The following is a 27,374-nucleotide window of genomic DNA, read 5'->3' on the forward strand; positions in this document are numbered from 1 at the left end:
ACTAACTCCAACAGTTGAACTTGAGGTGAGGAAGTGTTTCAGGCCTACCAGAGTTACTCCTATAATCTAACAATATAATGCTTATCTTTATACAAAATATTTGGAGAGAAAATGTTTGAATTAACCCCCTTCTGTACGTCAATATCTATATAGCAGACGCAGTAACAATCTGACAAGAAATGCGTGTCGTTGTTATTGCATGCGGCCGGCATATCTCTATCTCTCTGGGGCCAGGACTAACCTTCTCTTCTTTCCTTTTTAAATACTTTATTTGTAAACACATACATTCACTTAATAATATAAACCCAACATGTAAACCAAATGTAAAGTGATAATTCAACCACCTGACAGGTGTGGTGTATCAAGAAGCTGATTAAACAGCATTATCATTACACAGGTGCACTTTGTGCTGAGGACAATAAAAACCCACTAAAATGTGCAGTTGTTACAACGCCACAGATGTCTCAAGTTTTGAAGGAGCGTGCAATTGGCATGCATGAATGTCCACCAGAGCTGTTGCCAGAGAATTGAATGTTAAATTCTCTACAATAAGCCGCATCCAACATCATTTAGAGAATTTGGCACTACGTCCAACCGGCCTCACAACCATGTGTATGGCGGTGTCTGGGTGAGAGGTTTGCTGATGTCAACGTTGTAAACAGAGAGCCCCATGGTGGCGGTGGGGTTATGGTATGGGCAGGCATAAGCTATGGACAATGAACACAATTGCATTTTATCCAAGGCAATTTGGCCCACTGTGAGGCATATTTTTAATAAAGGTATTTGTGACCAAGAGATGCATATCTATATTTCCAGTCATGTGAAATCTATAGATTAGGGCCTGATGAATTTATTTAAATTGACTGATTCTCATATCATCTGTAACTCAGTAAAATCAATATACGCACGCAGACACATTTACAGTTGAAGTCAGAAGTTTACATACACCTTAGCCAAATACATTTAAACTCAGTTTTAGAATTCCTGACATTTAATCCTAGTAAAAATTCCCTGTTTTAGGTCATTTAGGATCACCACTTTATTTTAAGAATGTGAAATGTCTGAATAATAGTAGAGAGAATGATTTATTTAATATTTTACTTCTTTCATCACATTCCCAGTGGGTCAGAAGTTTACATATACTAATTGAGTGTTCGGTTGATTTGCCTTTAAATTGTTTCGCTTAGGTCAAACGTTTCAGGTAGCCTTACACAATAAATTGGGTGAATTTTGGCCCATTCCTCATTTTCTATGGGATTGAGGTCAGGGCTTTGTGATGGCCACTCCAATACCTTGACTTAGTTGTCCTTAAGCCATTTTGCAACAACTTCGGAAGTATGCTTGGGGCCGTTGTCCATTTGGAAGACCCATTTGCGACCAATCTTTAACTTCCTCACTGATGTCTTGAGATGTTGCTTCAATATATCCACATAATTTTCCTCCCTCATGATGCCATCTATTTTGTGAAGTGCACCAGTCCCTCCTGCAGCAAAACACCACCACAACATGATGCTGCCACCCCCATGCTTCACCGTTGGGATGGTGTTCTTCGGCTTGCAAGCCTCCCCCTTTTTCCTCCAATCATAACGGCGGTCATTATGGTCAAACAGTTATATTTTTGTTTCATCAGACCAGAGGACATTTATCCAAAAAGTATGATCTTTGTCCCCATATGCAGTTTCAAACCGTGGTCTGGCTTTTTTTTAATGGTGGTTTTGGAGCGGTGGCTTCTTCCTTGTTGAGCAGCCTTTCAGGTTATGTCAATATATGACTCATTTTACTGTGGATATAGATATTTTTGTACCTGTTTCCTCCAGCATCTTCACAAGGTCCTTTGCTGTTGTTCTGGGATTGATTTGCACCATTCGCACCAAAGTACGTTAATCTCTAGGAGACAGAATGCGTCTCCTTCCTGAGCGGTATGACGGCTGCGTGGTCCCATGGTGTTTATACTTGCGTACTATTGTTTGTACAGATGAACGTGGTACCTTCAGGTGTTTGGAAATTGCTCCCAAGGATGAACCAAACTTGTGGAGGTCTACAATTTTTTTCCCTGAGGTCTTGGCTGATTTCTTTTGGTTTTCCCATGATGTCAAGCAAAGAGGCACTGAGTTTGAAGGTAGGCCTTGAAATACATCCACAGGTACACCTCCAATTGACTCAAATGATGTCAATTAGCCTATCAGAAGCTACTAAAGCCATGACATCATTTTTGTGGAATTTTCCAAGCTGTTTAAAAGCACAGTCAACAAAGTGTATGTAAACTTCTGACCCACTGGAATTGTGATACAGTGAATTATAAGTTAAATAATCTGTCTATAAACAATTGCTGGAAAAATTACGTGTTATGCATAAAGTAGATATCCTAACTGACTTGCCAAAACTATAGTTTGTTAAAAATAAAATTGTGGAGTGGTTGAAAAACGAGTTTTAAATGACTCCAACTTAAGTGTATGTAAACTTCCAACTTCAACTGTATATGCACACACACACACACACACACAATACAGTGGATGCCTAAGCCTATTGATCTATGCATGAAATGCCCTGATGCAATTAGTGCTCAAATCGCTGACAGTTGAACCATGAGGTGGACAATTACCGTTTTAGGAAAGTAAATACCAATAAAATATTAGGCTATAAAATGTTGCATGTGTTACAAATCGAAACACAAGGAATAGTGTTTTTGCCATCGGTTGTTTTTAAGGCTGCGCCAGGTTGGATCTGAATGCATAGGAATGTCCGGTAAATTAACATCTTCCCAGGCACGTTGTCTGGCGTCAAATCTTCATGTAAACTGACACACACCCCTCATTCAAACACTCATGTCCACACACAGGTCAGACAGAGCTATTCAGCACGGCAATGTGTCTGCCGGGGGAATCTCATGGTAGAGAGGAAATCTATCCAACCTTTTCATTACTGACTGTTCAAGGAGGAGAATAAGTTATCAAATAACATTCGTATACAGCCAGGGGATTTGTCAGTGTGCGTGTGGTAGTAGTCAAGAAGGAGCCTGGGGATTTGACTATGCTAGTGTTATACCGCTCTTATTATACGGTTCCTGCTGAATCCCTTGACATCACATTCATTTCTTCAATTAGTAAGTTACTCACCCGGGGAACCATCGCGCACACACACACACACACACACACACAAAGTACAAATGGACAAAACACACTAAAGACGCGTCTCCATGGAATTATTTCATCTCAGACTTGGGAACTGGTCAAATGGAACATAACATTTTAAAAGATGTAGAATTATTAGAACACTGAAAATCCGTGAAGAGGATGGGTGTGGCTGGCTACTTACTTGATCTGCTTGGCGTTTTTGTAGCGGATGAAGATGACGATAGGGTAGATGTGAACGCTGTGCAGCCTCTCAATGGCGTGGGGGGCGATGTCTAGCAGACAGTGACAGTCCTAAGAGGGGGAGAAGAGGAAATCTCAGTTCAGTCGTGTTCTAGGTACAACAACTGGGATGACAAGCAACATGATGCTGCTGCTGCTTTCAGAAAGGACCACCATGATGCTGCTGCTGCTTCCAGAAAGGACCACCATGATGCTGCTGCTGCTTTCAGAAAGGACCACCATGATGCTGCTGCTGCTTTCAGAAAGGACCACCATGATGCTGCTGCTGCTTTCAGAAAGGACCACCATGATGCTGCTGCTGCTTTCAGAAAGGACCACCATGATGCTGCTGCTGCTTTCAGAAAGGACCACCATGATGCTGCTGCTGCTTCCAGAAAGGACCACCATGATGCTGCTGCTGCTTTCAGAAAGGACCACCATGATGCTGCTGCTGCTTTCAGAAAGGACCACCATGATGCTGCTGCTGCTTTCAGAAAGGACCACCATGATGCTGCTGTTGCTTTCAGAAAGGACCACCATGATGCTGCTGCTTTCAGAAAGGACCACCATGATGCTGCTGCTGCTTTCAGAAAGGACCACCATGATGCTGCTGCTGCTTTCAGAAAGGACCACCATGATGCTGCTGCTGCTTTCAGAAAGGACCAACATGATGCTGCTGCTGCTGCTGCTTTCAGAAAGGACCACCATGATGCTGCTGCTGCTTTCAGAAAGGACCACCATGATGCTGCTGCTGCTTTCAGAAAGGACCACCATGATGCTGCTGCTGCTGCTTTCAGAAAGGACCACCATGATGCTGCTGCTGCTGCTTTCAGAAAGGACCACCATGATGCTGCTGCTGCTGCTTTCAGAAAGGACCACCATGATGCTGCTGCTGCTTTCAGAAGGGACCAACATGATGCTGCTGCTGCTTTCAGAAAGGACCAACATGATGCTGCTGCTGCTTTCAGAAAGGACCAACATGATGCTGCTGCTGCTTTCAGAAAGGACCACCATGATGCTGCTGCTGCTTTCAGAAAGGCCCACCATGATGCTGCTGCTGCTTTCAGAAAGGACCACCATGATGCTGCTGCTGCTTTCAGAAAGGACCACCATGATGCTGCTGCTGCTTTCAGAAGAGACCACCATGATGCTGCTGCTGCTTTCAGAAGGGACCACCATGATGCTGCTGCTGCTTTCAGAAAGGACCACCATGATGCTGCTGCTTCTTTCAGAAAGGACCAACATGATGCTGCTGCTGCTTTCAGAAAGGACCACCATGATGCTGCTGCTGCTTTCAGAAAGGACCACCATGATGCTGCTTTCAGAAAGGACCACCATGATGCTGCTGCTGCTTTCAGAAAGGACCACCATGATGCTGCTGCTGCTGCTGCTTTCAGAAAGGACCAACATGATGCTGCTGCTGCTGCTGCTTTCAGAAAGGACAAACATGTTGCTGCTGCTTTCAAAAATGGACCAACATGATGCCGCTGCTGCTTTCAGAAAGGACCACCATGATGCTGCTGCTGCTTTCAGAAAGGACCAACATGATGCTGCTGCTGCTTTCAGAAAGGACCAACATGATGCTGCTGCTGCTTTCAGAAAGGACCAACATGCTGCTGCTGCTGCTGCTGCTGCTTTCAGAAAGGATCAAATGCAAGAGACTCAACGTCTATTAAGACAGAATGTTGTAAATTGTGAGAAATGAAAAACCTGAAGACTGCTTTTGAGGTGACATTAAAAAAAGCATTTCATTGACCACATCTAACTTTATTCTGAAATAACTAAGGGGAACACTTTAATTTGATAAAAGAGACGAGAATCTGACAATATAGAAGTATTTATCTCGGATCAGGTCCCCCCCGTTCATACAATCTTTTTCACTATTATCTAAAAGGTGATACTGATGCTAGATCAGCCCTGATGTTGTACCTTCTCTGTGATCTCCTTGATGGAGGCCACGGTGGTCACATCAAAATGGCCACTCCTGCGTTTGTAGTCAATGAAGAGGCAGTCTTTGACTCCGCGCTCTATAGCCTGCTGGGATGCCTTCATCACCTCTGAGGAAAACACACAGACAGAAGTCAGAGACTGTTCATCCTAATGAATACAACCCAGTAGTCTAACCAAAGAAATAGAAAATGACAAGAAGGGCTACACTCAATGATTGTATATCTATCTATAAGTCTAAACCCCATTCTGTTCGATAAAATGAGAAGCAATCATCAATAGGCAATAATTTAATAATATATTATTATGTATGCTTTTCTTTTGGAGTGCATGTAGGACAATGTGTCCCAAATGACACCCAATCCACAGGGCACATAAGGCTGCGGTCAAAAGTAGTGCACTACAGTGAATTCGGAAAGTATTCAGACCTTGACTTTTTCCACATTTTGTTACGTTACAGCCTCAATAATCTACACACAACACCCCATAATGACAAAGCAAAAACTGGTTTAGGAATGTTTGCAAATGTATTACAAATTTTAAAAAACTGAAAAAGCTTATTCACACACAGTGGGGCAAAAAGTATTTAGTCAGCCACCAATTGTGCAAGTTCTCCCACTTAAAAAGACGAGAGGCCTGTAATTTTCATCATAGGTACACTTCAACTATGACAGACAAAATGAGAAATAAAAATCCAGAAAATCACATTGTAAGATTTTTTATGAATTTATTTGCAAATGATGGTGGAAAATAAGTATTTGGTCAATAACAAAAGTTTATCTCAAAACTTTGTTATATACCCTTTGTTGGCAATGACAGAGGTCAAACGTTTTCTGTAAGTCTTCACAAGGTTTTCACACACTGTTGCTGGTATTTTGGCCCATTCCTCCATGCAGATCTCCTCCAGAGCAGTGATGATTTGGGGCTGTTGCTGGGCAACACAGACTTTCAAGTCCCTCCAAAGATTTTCTATGGGGTTGAGATCTGGAGACTGGCTAGGCCATTCCAGGACCTTGAAATGCTTCTTACGAAGCCACTCCTTCGTTGCCCGGGCGGTGTGTTTGGGATCATTGTCATGCTGAAAGACCGAGCCACGTTTCATCTGCAATGCCCTTGCTGATGGAAGGAGGTTTTCACTCAAAATCTCACGATACATGGCCCCGTTCATTCTTTCCTTTACACGGATCAGTCGTCCTGGTCCCTTTGCAGAAAAACAGCCCCAAAGCATGATGTTTCCACCCCCATGCTTCACAGTAGGTATGGTGTTCTTTGGATGTGTCCTCCAAACACGACGAGTTTAGTTTTTACCAAAAAGTTATATTTTGGTTTCATCTGACCATATGACATTCTCTGGATCATCCAAATGCTCTCTAGCAAACTTCAGACGGGCCTGGACATGTACTGGCTTAAGCAGGGGGACACGTCTGGCACTGCAGGATTTGAGTCCCTGGCGGCGTAGTGTGTTACTGATGGTAGGCTTTGTTACTTTGGTCCCAGCTCTCTGCAGGTCATTCACTAGGTCCCCCCGTGTGGTTCTGGGATTTTTGCTCACCGTTCTTGTGATAATTTTGACCCCACGGGGTGAGATCTTGCGTGGAGCCCCAGATCGAGGGAGATTATCAGTGGTCTTGTATGTCTTCCATTTCCTAATAATTGTTCCCACAGTTGATTTCTTCAAACCAAGCTGCTTACCTATTGCAGATTCAGTCTTCCCCGCCTGGTGCAGGTCTACAATTGTGTTTCTGGTGTCCTTTGACAGCTCTTTGGTGTTGGCCATAGTGGAGTTTGGAGTGTGACTGTTTGAGGTTGTTGACAGGTGTCTTTTATACTGATAACAAGTTCAAACAGGTGCCATTAATACAGGTAACGAGTGGAGGACAGAGGAGCCTCTTAAAGAAGAAGTTACAGGTCTGTGAGAGCCAGAAATCTTGCTTGTTTGTAGGTGACCAAATACTTATTTTCCACCATAATTTGCAAATAAATTCATTAAAAATCCTACAATGAGATTTTCAGGATTTTTTTTCTCATTTTGTCTGTCATAGTTGAAGTGTACCTATGATGAAAATTACAGGCCTCATCTTTTTAAGTGGGAGAACTTGCACAATTGGTGGCTGACTAAATACTTTTTTGCCCCACTGTAAGTATTCAGACCCTTTGAATTGAGACTCGAAATTGAGTTCAGGTGCATCCTGTTTCCACTGATCATCCTTGAGATGTTTCTACAACTTGATTGTATTTCACTTGTGGTAAATTCAATTGATTAGATATGATTTGGAAAGGCACACACCTGTCTATACAAAGTCCCACACTTCATGTCAGAGAAAACACCAAGCCATGAGGTTGAAGGAATTGTTCGTAGAGCTCAGAGACAAGATTGTATCAAGCCACAGATCTGGGGAAGGGTACCAAAACATTTCTGTAGCATTGAATGTCTCCAAGAACAGAGTCTTTCTTAAATGGAAGAAGTTAGGAACCACCAAGACTAGAGCTGGCCTCCCATCCAAACTGAGCAACCGAGGGAGAGGAGCCTTGGTCAGGGAGGTGACCAAGAACCAGATGGTCACTCTGGCAGAGCTCCATAGTTCCTCTGTGGAGATAGGAGAACCTTCCAGAAGGACAACCATCTCTGCAGCACTCTACCAATTACACCTTTATGGTAGAGTGGCCAGACAGAAGCCACACCTCAGTAAAAGGCACATGACAGCCTGCTTGGAGTTTGCCAAAAGGCACCTAAAGGACTCTCAGACCATGACAAACAAGATTCTCTGGTCTGATGAAACCAAGATTGAACTCTTTGGCCTGAATGCCAAGCGTCACGTATGGAGGAAACCTGGCACCATCCCTACGGTGAAGCATGGTGGTGGCAGAATCATGCTGTGGGGATGTTTTTCAGCGGCAGGGAATGGGAGACTAGTCAGGATCGAGGGAAAGATGAACGGAGAAAAGTACAGAGAGATCCTTGATGAAAACCTGCTCCAGAGCGCTCAAGACCTCAGACTGGGGCAAAGGTTCACCTTCCAACAGGACAACAACCAGAAGCACACAGCCAAGACAAAGCAGGAGTGGCTTCGGGACAAGTCGCTGAATATCGTTGAGTGGCCCAGACAGAGCCCGGACTTGAACCCGATTGAACATCTCTGGGGAGACCTGAAAATAGCTGTGCAGTAACGCTCCCCATCCAACCTGACAGAGCTTGATAGGATCTACAAAGAAGAATGGGGGAAACTTCCTAAATACAGGTGTGCCAAGCTTATAGCGTCATACCCAATAATACTTTTTAGAATAAGGTTGTATAGTAACAAAATGTGGAAAAAGTTAAGGGGTCTGATTACAGTGCTGATCTCAACTCAACCAGCATTATTAGTAATATATTGTGGTAATATGTTGTACTCTACTCAACCAGTATTATATTGTGGTACTGTTGTACTTTACTCACCCAGGACACATCTGCAGAACTTCCCAGGGGACTCTTTAACCAGCATGTCCTTGACGGGGTCTGAGAGAGGGCCGAGGATCACGACCGGCCTAGAGGAAACACACACTACCTTCTGGACCCGCTGGTACGCCAGGCTCACACAGTCTGAGGGGGAGAGACACACACACACACACACACACAGTCAGTGGGGTAGCGTTACACACGAAGCCTCATACTCTGTCCATGTAAAGGTGTGTGTGTCCTCACCCTCTAGAAATGGTATGGAGTCTGTGCTAATGGCGTCCTGGGCCACCAGTTCCTTGCCGTCTTTAGAGCCGCTGCGTTTGTGTTTGTGCTTCCTCCTGAAGAAGGATCTCCTGGCGGCAGCAGACAGACTCTTACTGTCCTTGTCTTCCTTCAGCTCTGTCATACTGTGTCGGTACAACTCCTGGTCCATCCTGCACACACACAAGACTCATCATGACACACGGAAGTTACCCAAATGATAAGGAGAGACTAACTGGTATCAGCTAATAACTTAGTAGTGTGTGAGTCTTACATGTATTTGCTGGGGATCTGTCCTCTCTGGATCCGCTGTGCGTTCTCATCCAGCTGCCAGACCATCCAGCTGCCGAAGCTGCCCATTGGTAGAGTATCATCCACATACAGGATGTCATCCTTCTGAAAACTCAGGTCCAGCTCTGCCTCCGCAGTCCGCTCATAAAGTGCTCTAGAGAGATGGAGGGGGAAAGTACGGCGAGGGGAGAGCGAGAGGAGGGGTGGAATGGAGAGAGGGTTAGTGTGTGTGTGTTAACTGTGACTGTGTGTGTGTGTGCGTTCCTATGTGAGCGAGCATTCGTACCTATTCCCCTTTAAAGCCTAGCCCACTGAGGTTGGAGCCCCATAGCTCTTTTTCTCAGCATATCTGTGTGTGTCAATCTGTGTGTGAAGGCCCTGTCAGGGATGGGGCTGTGTGTGTGCATGTATCTGTGCGTGAAGGCCGTGTCAGGGTTGGGGCGGACATCCTGACCCGGTCTGTGTGACTTCGGCAGGCAGCTGCTGCCATGCAGAGACTCAAGTTGCATCCCGAATGGCACTCTATTCCCTATAAAGTGCACTACTTGGCAATGGGCCCTAGTTCAAAATGGTGCACTATATAGGGAATAGAGTACCATTTGGGACACAGAGTCAGCTTCTTACAGACTTCTAACAATGAACACCTGCACTGACCGACACACACCTTCTCCTCCACAGCCTGTAGTCTATGAGCTGTCCCGGTCTGCCTCGTGCACAAATGAGAACACACGCAAACTCTCTACAGGGGAATTTAACCAGGGGCTAATGGAGAGGGCAAGTCTCCTCTGTTTTTCTGTCTGAAGGTAAACCATTCGTAGACAGACAGGACCTCTATAGTGAGATACTAATTGTAACAATGTTCAGAACAGAGTAATCCGCTGCTTTCTTGGTCTTCACAAACTGACTACAAACCTGGCCATCTGTGGAGATATGGGTTGGGAACCATGTGTGGTTTGGCAAAAAGGTGACATGGAACAGTGATACATTTGCCAGAACACAGAATCGCAAAAAAAAGTTTTACTGGGACCTTAACCATTTTGTAGACCACGGAGAGTTGTGAGTATCTATGTTTTGTCAAACTGTTTTGCAGTATATACAGGAACAAATTACCAGGTGGTGTTAACCAAATCAAGGTCAAGCCTTTGTGGAAAAATGGGCAGTTGATTTTGAGAGAACTACACCCCTGAACCATATGTCCATCTGAACCTAACAAAAAGCCAAAGGTCAGTTTGTGCTCAGATCCATGGGTAGAGTTAAAGCCCCTGAAGAGGAGACATTTTGCCTACTGTGTGATCTTGGGGAAATCAAAAACCGAACCCATTTAGTGTTTTATTGCCCTCTGTATGATCTGACATGCTGATGATAACCTTAAAGGATTCTGGGTACGAGACGAGTAAAGGCTTGAATTTGGTTTCAGACAGGGTGTGTTTGAGATTGCTCAGTTTGTTCAAAATGCTTGCATTTTATTTAACTAGGCAAGTCACAATGCCTGGAAAAGGAGAAATGTACTTTTTGTGTAGTGGGGCTAGATGGTAGCCGGCTGTGTAGTGGGGCTAGATGGTAGCCGGTTGTGTAGTGGGGCTAGATGGTAGCCGGTTGGAGCTAGATGGTAGCCGGTTGTGTAGTGGGGCTAGATGGTAGCCGGTTGGAGCTAGATGGTAGCCGGTTGTGTAGTGGGGCTAGATGGTAGCCGGTTGTGTAGTGGGGCTAGATGGTAGCCGGTTGGAGCTAGATGGTAGCCGGTTGTGTAGTGGAGCTAGATGGTAGCCGGTTGTGTAGTGGAGCTAGATGGTAGCTGGTTGTGTAGTGGGGCTAGACAGACAGACAGACAGGTTATAGACATATACAGACAGACATATAGACACAGATAGACAGACAGAGACAGAAACAGACAGATACAGCCATAGACAGAGACATAGACAGGCAGATACAGACAGACACAGACAGACAGACACAGACATATCCAGACAGACACAGACATATCCAGACAGACGTAGACGTAGACAGAGACATAGACAGACACAGACGTAGACAGAGACATAGACAGACACAGACGTAGACAGAGACATAGACAGATACAGACGTAGACAGAGACATAGACAGATACAGACGTAGACAGAGACATAGACAGTTACAGACGTAGACAGAGACAGACAGATACAGACGTAGACAGAGACATAGACAGATACAGACGTAGACAGAGACATAGACAGACGTAGACAGAGACATAGACAGATACAGACGTAGACAGAGACATAGACAGATACAGACGTAGACAGAGACATAGACAGATACAGACGTAGACAGAGACATAGACAGAGACGTAGACAGAGACATAGACAGACAGAGACATAGACAGAGACATAGACAGATACAGACAGAGACATAGACATAGACAGATACAGACGTAGACAGAGACATAGACAGAGACATAGACAGATACAGACGTAGACAGAGACATAGACAGACGTAGACAGAGACATAGACAGATACAGACGTAGACAGAGACATAGACAGATACAGACGTAGACAGAGACATAGACAGATACAGACGTAGACAGAGACACAGACAGAGACGTAGACAGAGACATAGACATAGACAGAGACATAGACAGAGACATAGACAGATACAGACAGAGACATAGACATAGACAGATACAGACGTAGACAGAGACATAGACAGAGACATAGACAGATACAGACGTAGACATAGTCCAGTCTGTTCTTTTGCCACTCTTGTTTTCTTTTTAATGGCCAGACAGATATGGCTTATTCTTTGCAACTCTGCGTAGAAGGCCAGCATCCCGGAGTCACCTCTTCACTGTTGACGTCGAGACCGGTGTTTTGCAGATACTATTTAATGAAGCTGCCAGTTGAGGAATGTGCTTTTCTTTCTTTCAAAAACAAGGATATTTCTAAGTGACCCAAACTTTTGAACGGTAGTGTGTGTGTGTGTGTGTGTATGTATGTATATATATACACACATACAGACATATAAACAGACAGACAGTATCTCTATAGTGTAACAGAGGATGATTCTCCTGGAAGTGGGACATAATTGCTTTAGATGAAGAGAGTTCCTCTCCATGGGCTTCACTGGTGCATCATGAAACAGGCATTTTGGAGACAGGTGTGTGTGTGTGTGTGTGTGTGTGTACCTGATATAGAAGCCATCCCCCGGTGTGTCTTTAACCATGTTGAAGTCATCAGGTCGTTGTTGGACTCTGAGAGTGACTGTCTCGGCCGGCTTCAGCATCTCTACATACATCTCCTCCACCGTCTTGTTCTTCATATTCACTGACCCATACTGAGATAGAGAATTGGAATTTACAAACCCCTTTATTGGGTAAACATCATCATTACACAAATACATTTTTAAAAATTATGACAGAAGGAGACGGGGGGGAGAAAGGAGAGAGAAAAAGGAGAGAGGAGAGGGAGAGGGGGGTGAGAAGGAGCAAGAGTGTGAGATACAGAGAGAGAGAAATGGAAATAGAGAGTGAGAGAGATGAGTGATAGATTTTGGCAGTGTCTAGACCAATCAATACATTCATTTCAAAGCCCTGGGCTGGTCCACAGAGTAAAACACAGACTCCTTCAGCCTCTGTGTTTTTTTGGTTGCATGTCTGTCTATTGATTAGGAGGAGGATGAGAGAGGAGGAAAATGGACTGAGTTCTGTTCTGATGACAAGGCTCTAGGCCTGCTTGAAGAACATAGATTAAAGTGACAGAGTGGGAGCATGACAGGAATGGGACAGTGCGAGTTACTCTACTTATAGAGATTGGCCGTGTAGGTACACCACAGTGTACAATGAGAGAAAGAGAGGAGAGGGGCAATCGATAAAGGAACAAAGACAGGCAAGGAAAACAGCAATGGGCTTTGGTAGAGATGCTGCACAGTGAAAAATGTTCGCTCATAAAAAAAGTTGTGATAGACCTTGTGTGCGTGTCCACCTACATGCTGGTGTATGTAACCTACCTCAAGTATGAGGTCCCCAGGCTGCAGGCCCTCTGGTCCCCTAGCAGGGCTGTCCTCCTCCAGACTCTTTACATAGACCCCCCGGAGGTTCCCTCCACACAGCCCCAGCCCCAGCTCTGCACCCTGGGCCCTGAGCACCGTCACCACCCGCGGCTCACACACCTTACGACTGCCCTCTGACGACACCCTGGAGTGGAGAAGGGAAGAACACGAATACCTTACCAAACAGAAATGTGTCTTCTGCGGTACCTAACCCCTGCAATATACACAAATCCACATGAAGTTGGAGAGGCTGGAGCAGTCAGAAGTGGGCCCGGCAGAGGTGTGTTACCTGATGAAGCTGTGAGGACTAGTTGTAGGGGTGGTCTGTTTGGAGGAGGGGGTGAGTGTTCCTTCGTCCTGTTCACTCAGAGTGTCTATAGTAGAGTGGTTGTCTGGGGTGGTGGCTCCACTGCCCTGGGGCGTGAACTGGCTGCTCACCGGCTCCAGACCAGAACTACACACGCAGAGAGAGAAAAACCTTAGACCGCTGCGTAACTCGGGAGCCCATACTAAGGCACTGCATCTCAGTGCTAGAGGTGTCACTACAGACACCCTGGTTCGAATCCAGGCTGTATCACAACCAGCCGTGATTGGGAGTCCCACATGATGGGTTTGGCCGGTGTAGGCCATCATTGGAAATAAGATGTAATTTCTTAACTGACTTGCCTAGTTAAATAAAGGTTAAATATTGGTATCATCTATTTAAAAGGTGGTAAATGAGGCCTGTATATTTTATATGACTACGAGATTTGTCATGGCATGTCCTAGGTCAATTTTACACGCCTTTTGAAGTATGAAAGACTGACATTATCTTTGATTACTCATATATTTATGTAAATTGACCACTGGGAAGAAATGTCATTGTTTACCTGGACCGTGAGGGGTTTCCCAACTGGTACATGTGGGGGTTGTATTGAGCCATAATGGTGATGGTGTCACACTGCTGACCAATGATCAGCCTGGCCTGCTGCTCTGTGGCATTACGCAGGTTAATACCGTTATACTGGAGGGAAGAGAAAGTTTAGATGTTATTGAAAAATCCTCACTGAAAATAAACAGCACTTCTCAATTCTACAGGCCATATTCAGGCATTAATAATTATTATTTTATTTTTTATTATTGAATATTCGAAACTTGCAGTGAAGCCGCTCAACAACTACATCATACAAGTCATCCAACAGATCTCATTCAGAGCGATACACAGAAGCATCCAGGGTCAATGCCCTGCTCAAGGGCTCGTTGACAGTTCTCCCACCAGGCCAAAAAACGTGAACCTGAAACCTCCAAGATCCCCCCCACAGTTCCCCAATAGCTGTCCCTCAACCATTCGAGACCACTCCCACAGTCCACCCCAGGAAGAAAAATAAAAAATACAATTAATTCCATTCCCCGCCCCCAAGAACCCCCCAATGCACCAACAACCAAGACAATGAACTAAAGAGAAAGAAGGAAAAAAGACAGAAGAAAACAGTAAACAACAATGCAAAAAAATAAAAATAAAACAAAATAATAAATATAAAACAAAGGACATCAAGGACAACTAAAATCATAACAGCAATGCCAACTTTATATGTTTGTGTGCATGTCTGGCACTATTACATGAATGTGTGTGTTCTTGTATGTGTTTATTTGAATGAGAGCATGTGTACAAACACCTGCACGGCATCAGCCTCGGGCAGGCATTAGTTGTAAAAACACTGCCTCTCAGTGTCATTTAAACATACGTTTTATTATGTTTCATTTAGATTTTTTATATTTTTTTAAATGTTTTTTTTTAGGTTTATCTTTGACCATCATTCCATCTCCCACACAGCAACTCCACTCTAACTTGTCTCCAATTCCACATACCAACCCTCAGCCCATCCCATCTATCTCTGCTGGCCACCCACTTTGGGTTCCTACGCAACACATATCTTTCAACTATGCTGTGACGTTTAACATACAATTTCAATAGAATCCACAGATTGCGAGTTGAAGACAAATACTTTTACTAAGAGTATCAGTATATTAGTAATTGACTGACCTGGTCTCTCCATCTCCTAACAGTACTATTTCTAGGGTCAATTTTAGATCAATTCTATGCATTTTCAGCCATTCCTGAACCTGAGACCAGAAACAGGCTACCTTATGGCAATACAGAATCATTAACCCATTTATTTTGGTAACAAAATCTGCAGTGCTTTGATGATTTTACTCCCCAAATATTAAACATCTTGTTGGTGGCAAGAATTCTATATAATAATTTTAGCTGAAAAGCACAAAGTCTTGAATTTGGGGTTGTTTTATATATCAACTCATACACCACCCTGTACCATCAAATCTCTTCCCAACTATTTTGCAATCTGTATGGCACAATTGTCAACATTCTGGTCCTCAAATGAAACTGGTATACTTTCCTATGTATGCTATTTTTATTCCTCCACAAGTTATGATCCTTTATATTGGGCAGACAGACCAGTTCCCTACCTCCTCCCGCTGCCACCTGCCTCCTCCATTTTGGGGTAATGCTGTAATCAATTGGTTGTACTCTTGGATTGAGCAGACCTTCCCATTCAATTTTGATAACTCCATGAAGGACACAACTCTCCCATTCCAATTTACAATATACCCTTTTCAAACATCTTTCCCATAAATACAGATATTTTATCAACCAGCATATTTGAGTTCAGCCATAATATTTGTTCTATCTTTTCAGGGGGATGAAATTGAAATTGCTCTGCAATGCTTGTTTAAAAAAATAAATAAATAATAAATTAAGAGAAAATGAGACATAGCAATCTGCACAAAGGCAAGAAGGCCATTTTTAAACAATGGATGAGCTTTTCTTAGTAATCTACTTGAGAACCATTTAGGGTTCAAATAAAACTTTTGAATGAGTGAAGCTTTTAGAGAGAGGTTTAGTGCTTTTATATTTAATCATCTCAAAGATAGGCTCGTTTTATTTTGTCTGGTTTAGCGTCCCAGATAAAGCAACATTTTCTTTGCTCATATGATTTGAAAAATGAATAATTTTTTTATTTTACCTTTATTTAACCAGGTAGGCTAGTTGAGAACAAGTTCTCATTTACAACTGCGACCTGGCCAAGATAAAGCATAGCAGTGTGAACAGACAGCAACACAGAGTTACACATGGAGTAAACAATAAACAAGTCCATAATAGAAAAAAGTAGAAAAAAAAAAAAAAAGTCTATATACATTGTGTGCAAAAGGCATGAGGAAGAAGGCGAATAATTACAATTTTGCAGATTAACACTGGAGTGATAAATTATCAGATGGTCATGTGCAGGTAGAGATACTGGTGTGCAAAAGAGCCGAAAAGTAAATAAACAAAAACAGTATGGGGATGAGGTAGGTAAATTGGGTGGGCTATTTACCGATGGACTATGTACAGCTGCAGCGATCGGTTAGCTGCTCAGATAGCAGATGTTTGAAGTTGGTGAGGGAGATAAAAGTCTCCAACTTCAGCGATTTTTGCAATTCGTTCCAGTCACAGGCAGCAGAGTACTGGAAGGAAAGGTGGCCAAATGAGGTGCTGGCTTTAGGGATGATCAGTGAGATACACCTGCTGGAGCGCGTGCTACGGGTGGGTGTTGCCATCATGACCAGTGAACTGAGATAAGGCGGAGCTTTACCTAGCATGGACTTGTAGATGACCTGGAGCCAGTGGGTCTGGCGATGAATATGTAGCGAGGGCCAGCCGACTAGAGCATACAGGTCGCAGTGGTGGGTGGTATAAGGTGCTTTAGTAACAAAGCGGATGGCACTGATAAACTGCATCCAGTTTGCTGAGTAGAGTATTGGAAGCTATTTTGTAGATGACATAGCCAAAGTCGAGGATCGGTAGGATAGTCAGTTTTACTAGGGTAAGTTTGGCGGCGTGAGTGAAGAAGGCTTTGTTGCGGAATAGAAAGCCGAATCTAGATTTGATTTTAGATTGGAGATTTTTGATATGAGTCTGGAAGGAGAGTTTACAGTCTAGCCAGACACCTAGGTACGTATAGATGTCCACATATTCTAGGTCGGAACCATCCAGGGTGGTGATGCTAGTCGGGCGTGCGGGTGCAGGCAGCGAACGGTTGAAAAGCATGTATTTGGTTTTACTAGCGTTTAAGAGCGGTTGGAGGCCACGGAAGGAGTGTTGTATGGCATTGAAGCTTGTTTGGTGGTTAGATAGGAGGTTGGAGTAGCCAGGAGGAAGGCATGGCCAGCCGTTGAGAAATGCTTGTTGAAGTTTTCGATAATCATGGATTTATCGGTGGTGACCATGTTACCTAGCCTCAGTGCAGTGGGCAGCTGGGAGGAGGTACTCTTGTTTTCCATGGACTTTACAGTGTCCCAGAACTTTTTGGAGTTAAAGCTACAGGATGCAAATTTCTGCTTGAAAAAGCTGGCCTTTGCTTTCCTGACTCCCTGCGTGTATTGGTTCCTGACTTCCCTGAACAGTTGCATATCGCGGGGACTATTCGATGCTATTGCAGTCTGGCACAGGATGTTTTGTGCTGGTCGAGGGCAGTCAGGTCTGGAATGAACCAAGGGCTATATCTGTTCTTAGTTCTGCATTTTTTGAACGGAGCATGCTTATCGAAGATGGTGAGGAATTTACTTTTAAAGAATGACCAGGCATCCTCAACTGACGGGATGAGGTCAATATCCTTCCAGGATACCCAGGCCAGGTCGATTAGAAAGGCCTGCTCACAGAAGTGTTTTAGGGAGCGTTTGACAGTGATGAGGGGTGGTCGTTTGACTGCGAACCCGCAGCGGATACAAGCAATGAGGCAGTGATCGCTGAGATCCTGATTGAAGACAGCGGAGGTGTATTTGGAGGGCCAGTTGGTCAGGATAACATCTATGAGGGTGCCCTTGTTTACAGATTTAGGGTTGTACCTGGTGGGTTCCTTGATGATTTGTGTGAGATTGAGGGCATCTAGCTTAGATTGTAGGACTGCCGGGGTGTTAAGCATATCCCAGTTTAGGTCACCTAACAGAACAAACTCTGAAGCTAGATGGGGGGCAATCAATTCACAAATGGTGTCCAGGGCACAGCTGGGAGCTGAGGGGGGTCGGTAGCAGGCGGCAACAGTGTGAGACTTATTTCTGGAGAGAGTCATTTTTTAAATTAGTAGTTCGAACTGTTTGGGTATGGACCTGGAAAGTATGGCATTACTTGGCAGGCTATCTCTGCAGTAGACTGCAACTCCTCCCCCTTTGGCAGTTCTATCTTGACGGAAAATGTTATAGTTGGGTATGGAAATCTCAGAATTTTTGGTGGCCTTCCTAAGCCAGGATTCAGACACGGCAAGGACATCAGGGTTGGCAGAGTGTGCTAAAGCAGTGAGTAAAACAAACTTAGGGAGGAGGCTTCTGATGTTGACATGCATGAAACCAAGGCTTTTTCGATCACAGAAGTCAACAAATGAGTGTGCCTGGGGACATGCAGGGCCTGGGTTTACCTCCACATCACCCGCGGAACAGAGGAGGAGTAGTATGAGGGTGCGGCTAAAGGCTATCAAAACTGGTCGCCTAGAGCGTTGGGGACAAAGAATAAAAGGAGCAGATTTCTGGGCATGGTAGAATATATTCAGGGCATAATGCGCAGACAGGGATATGGTGGGGTGCGGGTACAGTGGAGGTAAGCCCGGGCACTGGGCTTGGTTGTAATGAGTGAGGTCACCGCATGTATAGGAGGTGGGACAAAGGAGGTATCAGAGGTATGAAGAGTGGAACTAGGGGCTCCATTGTAAAATAAAACAATGATAACTAACCTGAACAACAGTATACAAGGCATAATGACATTTGAGAGAGACATACAGCGAGGCATAAAGTAATCGCAGGTGTTGATTGGGAGAGCTAGCTAAAACAACAGGTGACACAACAACAGCTAATCAGCTAACACAACAACAGCAGGTAAAATGGCGATGACTAGGCAGAGCAGGTCGGATAAACTACACACAGAGCCTGAGTTCGCGGCTGGGGCCGACAGATAAAAAATAAATAAACAGAATGGAGTACCGTAATTAATGGACAGTCCAGCAGGCATCAGCTATGTAGCCAAGTGATCATAGTGTCCAGGGGGCAGCAGTAGATGGAGCAGGGAACCCGCCACTATGCTAGCAGGCGACAAGGCGTTTAAAGTTAGTAGCCCTCCGACGGAGGCCGGTTGAAGGCACAGCGGATGGAGTATTCGTCGGCAGACCAGTCGTGGTGGTGCGGCGGGACGTCGTGTCGCCAGAGAATCCAAGCCAGATGGCGAAAGAGGTATTGTAGAATTTAGTTTGCTGGCCGGGAGATGCGTTAGCCACTATTGGCGTTAGCCACTATTGGCGTTAGCCACTATAGCCAATCGGTAGCAGCGGTGATCCGGTGCCAAGGTCCAGAGTTTACAGCAAGGATCCGGTGGAGTATTGGGCTCTAGCCGTGTATGAGTGGGGTTCGGGTGAACAGCTGAGTAGGCCAGGAGGTGGGCCTCAGGGATAGCTTCGGTACTGGGTGCCACGGTGAGCTAGCTAGCTGCAAGCTAGCTGTGAAGATCAGAAGTAGTGGTTTAGAGATTATGTCAGGAATCCGGCGTTGTTGTGGAGAGACAGTCCGATACTGGTAGACTAGCGAGTATTTTCCAGGCTAAGAACAGGGCTGGTATCTGTGCAGAAGGTAAAAGCTGCTAGCAGTGGCTAACAATGACTAAATAGCTGGTTAGCTTCTGGAGGTTCTTGAATGTGTTCTAAAATTTTTAAATAATAGCGATACCATATCAAATTGGGCGAGGCAGGTTACCGGAAGGTATAATCGAATTAAAAATCGGAAAGAAATTGAAAATAAAATTGAAATATATATACGAAAAATACAAAAGTACACGAGACACAAACAAAACACGTCATCACTGCTACGCCATCAGGAGTAGCCAGCGTCATAAGTAAGTGAGTAAACTGATATGGCAAAGGAGTTAATCAGGGCAATTTTTCCATAAATCGACAGGGTGCAGGATCTTGTCTATTTTTACAAGTTTTATATTAAAATTCATTGTGGAGAGCTTATTTATATAATTTGTAATATGAATACTGAGTTTGTCTACTTCACCATCAGCCCATTTTATAGGTAAACTGCAGGTTAATGTAAAATGTGTATTTTTTGAGGATCCAATATGTAATATTGTACAATTATCATAATGTACTCTCTGGACTAAAACCTATCAAAATATTCAATGAGACATTGCAGGGATCTAGCTTGTGGACTTAACATAAAACTTGAGACGTCGGCATACATGGACACCTTTGTTTTTAAGCCTTGGATTTCTAAACCTTTAATGTTGTTAATAGATCTGATTTTAATAGCTAGCATTTTTGATGGCCATAACGAATAGATATGGTCACAGCGGACACCCTTGTTTAACTCCTCTTGACAATTCAAAACTCTGAGAAGTAGCCGTTATTTACTATTTTACACCTGGGGTTGATATACATTATTTCCCCCCATTTTATTAGAATCACCGAAATTGAAAAAAGCCAGGCATTTATAAATAAAAGCCAGTCTTACTTTATTAAATGCTTTTTCAAAATCTGCTATAAATACTATTCCTTGCTTCTTATATATTTCATGATGTTCTATTATTTCTAGTAGTTGTCGTATATTATCTCCAATGTATCGTCCATGTATAAAACCTGTCTGATCAGGATGAACAATACCTGGTAAAAACCCTTTTAATTCTGAGTGCTATGCGTTTTGCTGATATTTTTACATCACAACATTGAAGTGTAAAGGGCCTTCAGTTTTTTAGCTAGACTGGGTCTTTATATTTGCCATCTGGTTCTTGTTTTAATAATAGAGAAATCAGACCTTCCTGCGGAGTACCTGAGACTAGCATTTTATAGGAGTAGTTAAAACAATCAAAAAATACTTGATATACCTCTACCGGTATGCCATCAAGCCCTGGGGTTTTTCCAGACTGAAAGGATCAAATAGCCTCAAAAAGTTTCAGGCATTAATGTGTGACTAAATCATTCTGGATAAGAGCGTCTGCTTCAGTACCAGTCATAAGTTTGGACCACTTCTCATTCAAGGGTTTTGCTTTATTTTTACTATTTTCTACATTGCAGAATAATAGTGAAGACATCAAAACTAGGAAATAACACAAATGGAATCATGTAGTAACCAAAAAAAAGTGATAAATCTAAATATATTTGATATTCTTCGAAGTAGCCACCCTTCGCTTTGATGACAGCATTACACACTCTTGGCATTCTCTCAACCAGCTTCATGACGTAGTCACCTGGAATGCATTTCAAATAAGGAGGTGTGCCATGTTTAAAGTTCATTTGTGAAATGTCTTTCCTTCTTAATGCGTTTCAGCCAATCATTTGTGTTGTGACAAGGTAGGGGTGGTATACAGAAGATAGGGCTATTTGATAAAAGACCAAGTCCATATTACGGCAAGAACAGCTCAAATAAGCAAAGAGAAACGACAGTCCATCATTACTTGAAGACATGATGGTCAGTCAATCCGGAAAATGTCAATTACTTTGAAGTGCAGTCACAAAAACGATCAAGCTCTATGATGAAACTGGCTCTCATGAGAACCGCCACAGGCAAGGAAGACCCAGAGTTACCTCTGCTGCAGAGGAAAAGTTCATTAGCATTACCAGTCTCAGGAATTACAACCAAATAAATGCTTCAGAGTTCAAGTAACAGACATCTCAACATCAACTGTTCAGGAGACTGTGTGAATCAGGCCTTCATGGTCGAATTGCTGCAAAGAAACTACTACGAAGAAGAGACTTGCTTGGGCCAAGAAACACGAGCAATGGACATTAGACCGGTGGAAATTTGTCCTTTGGTCTGTAAGTCCAAATTTGAGATTTTTGGTTCGAACTGCCATGTCTTTGTGAGAAGCAGAGTAGGTGAACGGATGATCTCCGCATGTGTGGTTCCCACCGTGAAGGATAAAGGAGGTGTGATGGTGCTTTTCTGGTGACACTGTCAGTGATTTATTTAGAATTCAAGGCACACTTAACCAGCATGGCTACCACAGCATTTTGCAGCAATACGCCATCCCATTTGTTTTTCAACAGGACAATGACCCAACACACATCCAGGATGTATAAGGGCTATTTGACCAAGAACGAGAGTGATGGAGTGCTGAATCACCCGACCTCAACCTAATTGAGATGGTTTGGGATGAGTTGGACTGCAGAGTGAAGGAAAAACAGCCAACAAGTGCTCAGCACATGTGGGAACTCCTTCATGACTGTAGGAAAAGCATTCCTGGTGAAGCTGGTTGAGAAAATGCCAAGAGTGTGCAAAGCTGTCATCAGGGCAAAGGATGGCTACTTTGAAAAATCAAAAATATATTTTGATTTGTGTAACACTTTTTGGGTTACTTCATAGTTTTGTTGTCTTCACAATTATTCGACAATGTAGAAAATAGTAAAAATAAAGAAAAACCCTAGAATTAGTAGGTGTGTACAAACTTTTAACTGGTGCTGTAAATGACTATAATGTTTTATTCCATTAATAGGAATAAACTTCATCACAGAATCACATTGACAATTTCCTCCTGATCTGAAATGTATTTGATCCTTAACCCTGCCAGGAAGAAATGAAACAGGAAGTTACCTCGAGGAGTTGGTCACCGTACTCCAGGCCGGCCTGGTGGGCGATGCTGCCTCCCGTCACCTTGGAGACGAAGATGCCGCCGTTCTCGCCACCGACAATAGAGATGCCCAGAGGCTCCGCCCCTTTGTGAACGATCACGTTCCGAGGTTCCTCCAGGTACGGCCTGATGGGAGGGAGGGATGAGAATAAACATCAGGGCTACATGTCAACTCCCCAATAAGGGTCTGGACAAAAGTAGTGCACTACATAGGGACTAGGGTGCTATGAAACACACATGTTGATTTTCACAATACATAGGCATAGCTCATACACAGAGCCATATTATATTTCACAGGAAGGACCAACAGTCAGAAATAAAAGGGACAAACAGTGTGCTAAAAGACGAAGAAAAGCAAAAGGTGGTGAGGTGGACTCAGAGGTAGCTTCACACTCAGCATCACGACTAGGATTGGACCCAAACACACAGAGAATGCCATGCCATCTGCAAAAGGTCACGATCCTTCAGTAGCATGCAGCTTCAGTGAGAATGACTTTACACATGAAACAAGGGGCCACGTAATTTCAAACAAGTCCAATCAAACAAACACAATTGAGAGACAGCACACATCAATCTATCAAATCTGGATCAAGAGGAATAGTTGGGCAGGTTTTCTGGATCTTTGTAAACCTAGCATGCACAGACCTGTTTGACTGGAAGGTGGGATTGAGGCCTAACTGCTGTTCAGGTTGAGAAATACCACACAACACATGCTTTATACATCCCAGGTGTCTAGACCAGATCTCGATGGGCTCTCTCCTTGTTACTAGGCCTCAGCGTAGGGGTTGTTTCTGGACAAGCCTGGGTCTCTCTCTTTATGTCAAGCATGTTAACAGTAAGATCATCTGTGTCTGAGGTGGATCCAACAAACCTGAGGCTCCTGAGAGAGGAGAACCTCGGCCTAGCAGCCAGAGGGATCCTCAGAAAAGACCTGTTACGGTACAGAGACCTGGAGACATTTACACACATGGCAGATAGAAGAGAAGAAACGAGGGAGGAGATGGAGGAGAGAAAAGCAGACAGGGCAGAGGAAGAAAGACAGCAAGGTGGTGAAAAATAGAAAATATGCAGAGGCCAAACAGTTCTGCTGTGATAAGAAAAACAGAAAAATAAACAAGAATACTAGCCTGGTTCCTTCTGTGTGTGCTTTAGCAAATCCTTCTAACATCGTCATTCCACTGGCATAGTCAGGGGAGTTGGCTAAAGCACAAACAGATCTGGGATCAGGCTACAAAGAGAAATGACAGCAGCATACTGCATTTACCAACAGCATTATAACTGATCTATAATCAATGCATCACACACTTCCTATTTGTATTATTGCCAAACCTCTCCTCGAGTACCCTCAGCCTATTCCAGTACATGCACATCTGATTCAACTAATAAAGGACTTGGTGATTATTTGACCAATTGAATCATGTGTTCTAGTACTGGAACAGAGTCACCACATAGAACTGCTGGTGGCATGAGGTATTACAGACATGGTTTTACACCTTCCTGCCCTTTTCAAAATCATTCTTATTTTTCCCCCCACTTGTCTCGTCTTTTCCTTCCTACCGGTCTTTCCTCCGCTCTCCTATTGGCACAGGGCTGACGGAGAATCTGGGCAGGGTGGAGATAGAGCTCTGTGATTGGCTGCTAGCGAAGGAGGAAGTCTCCAGGTTGAGAGGTGAGTGGGGTGGAGTGATGAGGCTGGGGCTGCTGCACTCTGAATGGGACAGGGAGCCTGGAGGTGAGGGGCCGGGGAGAGACGAAGGGAGAGGGGGGAGAAGAGAGGGGAAGAAACTTAAAATGAGATGAGAATGTACTTAATCAATCCCAAAAGGAAAATGTGTTTGTCATTCTTATAACCGTAGTAAAAACAATTAAAATGCTCAAAACAGTTCAAACATGGTAGTAGGACGAGAGGGAGAGAATTGGTCCATAGTTCCAGTATCATTTCTCAGAGAGGTAATCAGGCTGGAAATACCAGACACAAGCATGTTCACCCCCAGCTTTAACTTCGAGGGACCGAAAATCTATACGATTAACCAAGTGTTTCCCTGAGTTTAGTGTTATGACTCTTTTCGTCCCCCCTCTTTCAGCCGTAAATCACAGCACCTTTAAATGAGCTGCTAACAGGGCTGTCACATTCTCCTCCGAGAATACATGAGCGTAGTCAGCTGTTTTACTTGGAATAAGTTCTTTAGTTGAGTGGAAAATCAGTGCTCTAAAGGCCCATTGGGTCCAGCGTCAGAAAATATTGGTAGAGATGCCCAATATTCAGGAAACAGGAATCTTAAGTTAATACATTCATTCATCCATCCAGCCATTTGTTAATTCATTCATTTTCCCAACCCCCCACCCATTTGTTTGTTCAATCATCCATCCATGCATAAATGAATCCGTTCATTGCTCTATCCATGCATGTACCTCTGTCAGAGCCCAGCATGGACCGTGGGTAGCGGGGAGTGGAGGGGATCTTTATCCTCTCTGTCCGGTACTGGACGTTACTGGACCAACCTGATGGAATAGAGGAAAAGTCCATCAGTGTGTGTGTGTGTGTGTGTGTGTGTGTGTAAGCATGTACTGTATAATATGAGTGTTGTGTGTGTGGCATGCGTGCATGCGTGGGTGACTGACTGACTGACCAAGGCCCAGGCGAGCGCTGGAGGGTAGTGAGTTGGTACCATGGGAGGTGCTGCTGCTGCGTGACGAGGACGATGAGTAGTCTGCTGCTGGACGCTTCTGGCTCAGGTCCAGGCTCAGACGACCCTGGTGCTGCGGACTGACACACACACACACTCTAACTACATAATTCATGGGTTGCACTTATCGTCATTTACGCACGCCATTGTTATAAAATGCATCTTGAGGACTGGTGCACGACTGAACGTGCACGACTGAACTCAATACATTCTCAAACAGGAAGACATTTCAAAAGAAGGCAACTAATTCGTAGAAAAACCTTTGGTCATCACTGTAATGTCGTCACAGACTTCACATGTTGTTCAACGTTAGCTAGCTAGCTAAGATAGAGGGGAGAGCATTTAACCTAGCTAACATTAGCATTGCTAGGTATTTTTAACAAACCTTCCTTACTAATAGCAACCTTGCCATCTGTCTAAAGTAAATTTGACTACATTATAATGCTGACCAAGTTGTTTCCTACTAATTATTTGCCTACTTCAGCAATGGCATTATATCTTTAAGCCACGATACTGTAATTTAGACAAAACAGTCATTTGCCCCCGTTAAGAATGACTGGGCATCTTGGTTTTCGGGGCAGTTATTCTGTCTGTGGTAGTTACCTGTGGTGTTGGTTGTTGTGCTGGTGTTGGCAGATCTGGGAGGAGACAGAGGGACAGTTGTTGGTGTGGACTCTGTGGCTGCGGACTGTGTATACTGGGTTCCTCATCACAGCAGTCACTGCTGGACACGGGGCCAGGCCACGATGGGCCGAATCTGACAACACAACACACACTGGTTTGAGAACATTACCACACTGGTTAGATGGGAGGAACACACTGGTTAGATGGGAGGAACGGTTAAGAGCATTGGGCCAGTAATTCGCTGGTTCCAATTCCCAAGCGGACAATGTGGAAAAATCTTCCATTCTGCTCTTGAGCAAGGCAGTTGACCCCCAAGAACAACTGCTCCCCGGGCTCTGAGGACATGGATGTTGATTAAGGCAGCCCCCCCCCGCACCTCTCTGATTCAGAGGGGTTGGGTTAAATGCAGAAGACGCATTTCAGTTGAATGCATTCAGTTGTACAACTGACTTGGTATCCCCTTTTCTTTTTGATGCGTGCGTGCGTGCGTGTGTGAGAGACTCACTTGCAGACAAGGTACCGTTGTAGACTGTGGAGCCGAAGCCCACACTCTGTCTGTGGAAGCGGTTGGGGGAGGAGCGAAGCATCTCTCTGGGCTCTGGAGAGTGATCATCATTGGAGTAGCTCTTGTGATTGACAGATACAGAAATCAATTAGTTTAATGATGATAAACAGAAACAGCAGGTGAATAAGAAGAAGAACCCATTTCAGAGTGTTGGGATGACAATCACAGTTCAATAACCAGGAGCAGAAACAGGAAGAGGAGACTAAAGGAGTCTTTTGAGAGTGTTGGGACGGGACCACAGCCAGTGGCTCAGCACTGTGAGACATGGTCTGCTTATTAACTGGAACTCTGTGCAGAAGTATCAAGCAGTTTCTCTCTTTGTGTTTTGAGACATAAGACGCATCTATATAGTCTTAAGTGGCATCCTCTCCTCTACTCGATCACAGTTGATGTTAAACACAGTCTTGGAAGGTGCACGCAACATAAGAGTGCCTTCACCTGTTCAGTTCTTTAACGTCACTGTAGATGGAGGAGAGGAAGCCTTTAGGGTAGACTATTGTGACCGGCCCTTGTGAAAAGCACTATAGATAGCATCACATTAAT

At 44.1% G+C, this 27,374-nt stretch overlaps 1 protein-coding gene across 3 annotated transcripts in view; it reads right to left on the reverse strand.

Moving 5' to 3' along the window:
• LOC139413140 (disks large homolog 5-like) overlaps window positions 1-27,374 on the reverse strand; it is a 100,922-nt gene that overhangs the window by 5,260 nt on the left and 68,288 nt on the right. For all 3 annotated transcript variants that reach the window (XM_071160240.1, XM_071160233.1, XM_071160248.1), the window contains 15 exons: window positions 26,772-26,892; window positions 26,246-26,399; window positions 25,586-25,722; window positions 25,368-25,457; window positions 24,513-24,681; window positions 22,919-23,081; window positions 14,182-14,315; window positions 13,602-13,766; window positions 13,271-13,457; window positions 12,450-12,598; window positions 9,275-9,445; window positions 8,983-9,173; window positions 8,737-8,880; window positions 5,283-5,410; window positions 3,316-3,425 (listed from right to left, as the gene is read on the reverse strand). In XM_071160240.1, the coding sequence (XP_071016341.1) occupies window positions 3,316-3,425; window positions 5,283-5,410; window positions 8,737-8,880; window positions 8,983-9,173; window positions 9,275-9,445; window positions 12,450-12,598; window positions 13,271-13,457; window positions 13,602-13,766; window positions 14,182-14,315; window positions 22,919-23,081; window positions 24,513-24,681; window positions 25,368-25,457; window positions 25,586-25,722; window positions 26,246-26,399; window positions 26,772-26,892 (2,213 nt within the window). The remainder of the gene's footprint in view (window positions 1-3,315; window positions 3,426-5,282; window positions 5,411-8,736; window positions 8,881-8,982; window positions 9,174-9,274; window positions 9,446-12,449; window positions 12,599-13,270; window positions 13,458-13,601; window positions 13,767-14,181; window positions 14,316-22,918; window positions 23,082-24,512; window positions 24,682-25,367; window positions 25,458-25,585; window positions 25,723-26,245; window positions 26,400-26,771; window positions 26,893-27,374) is intronic.

This window comes from Oncorhynchus clarkii, chromosome 1 (assembly GCF_045791955.1).
Source record: "Oncorhynchus clarkii lewisi isolate Uvic-CL-2024 chromosome 1, UVic_Ocla_1.0, whole genome shotgun sequence".
NCBI lineage: Eukaryota > Metazoa > Chordata > Actinopteri > Salmoniformes > Salmonidae > Oncorhynchus > Oncorhynchus clarkii.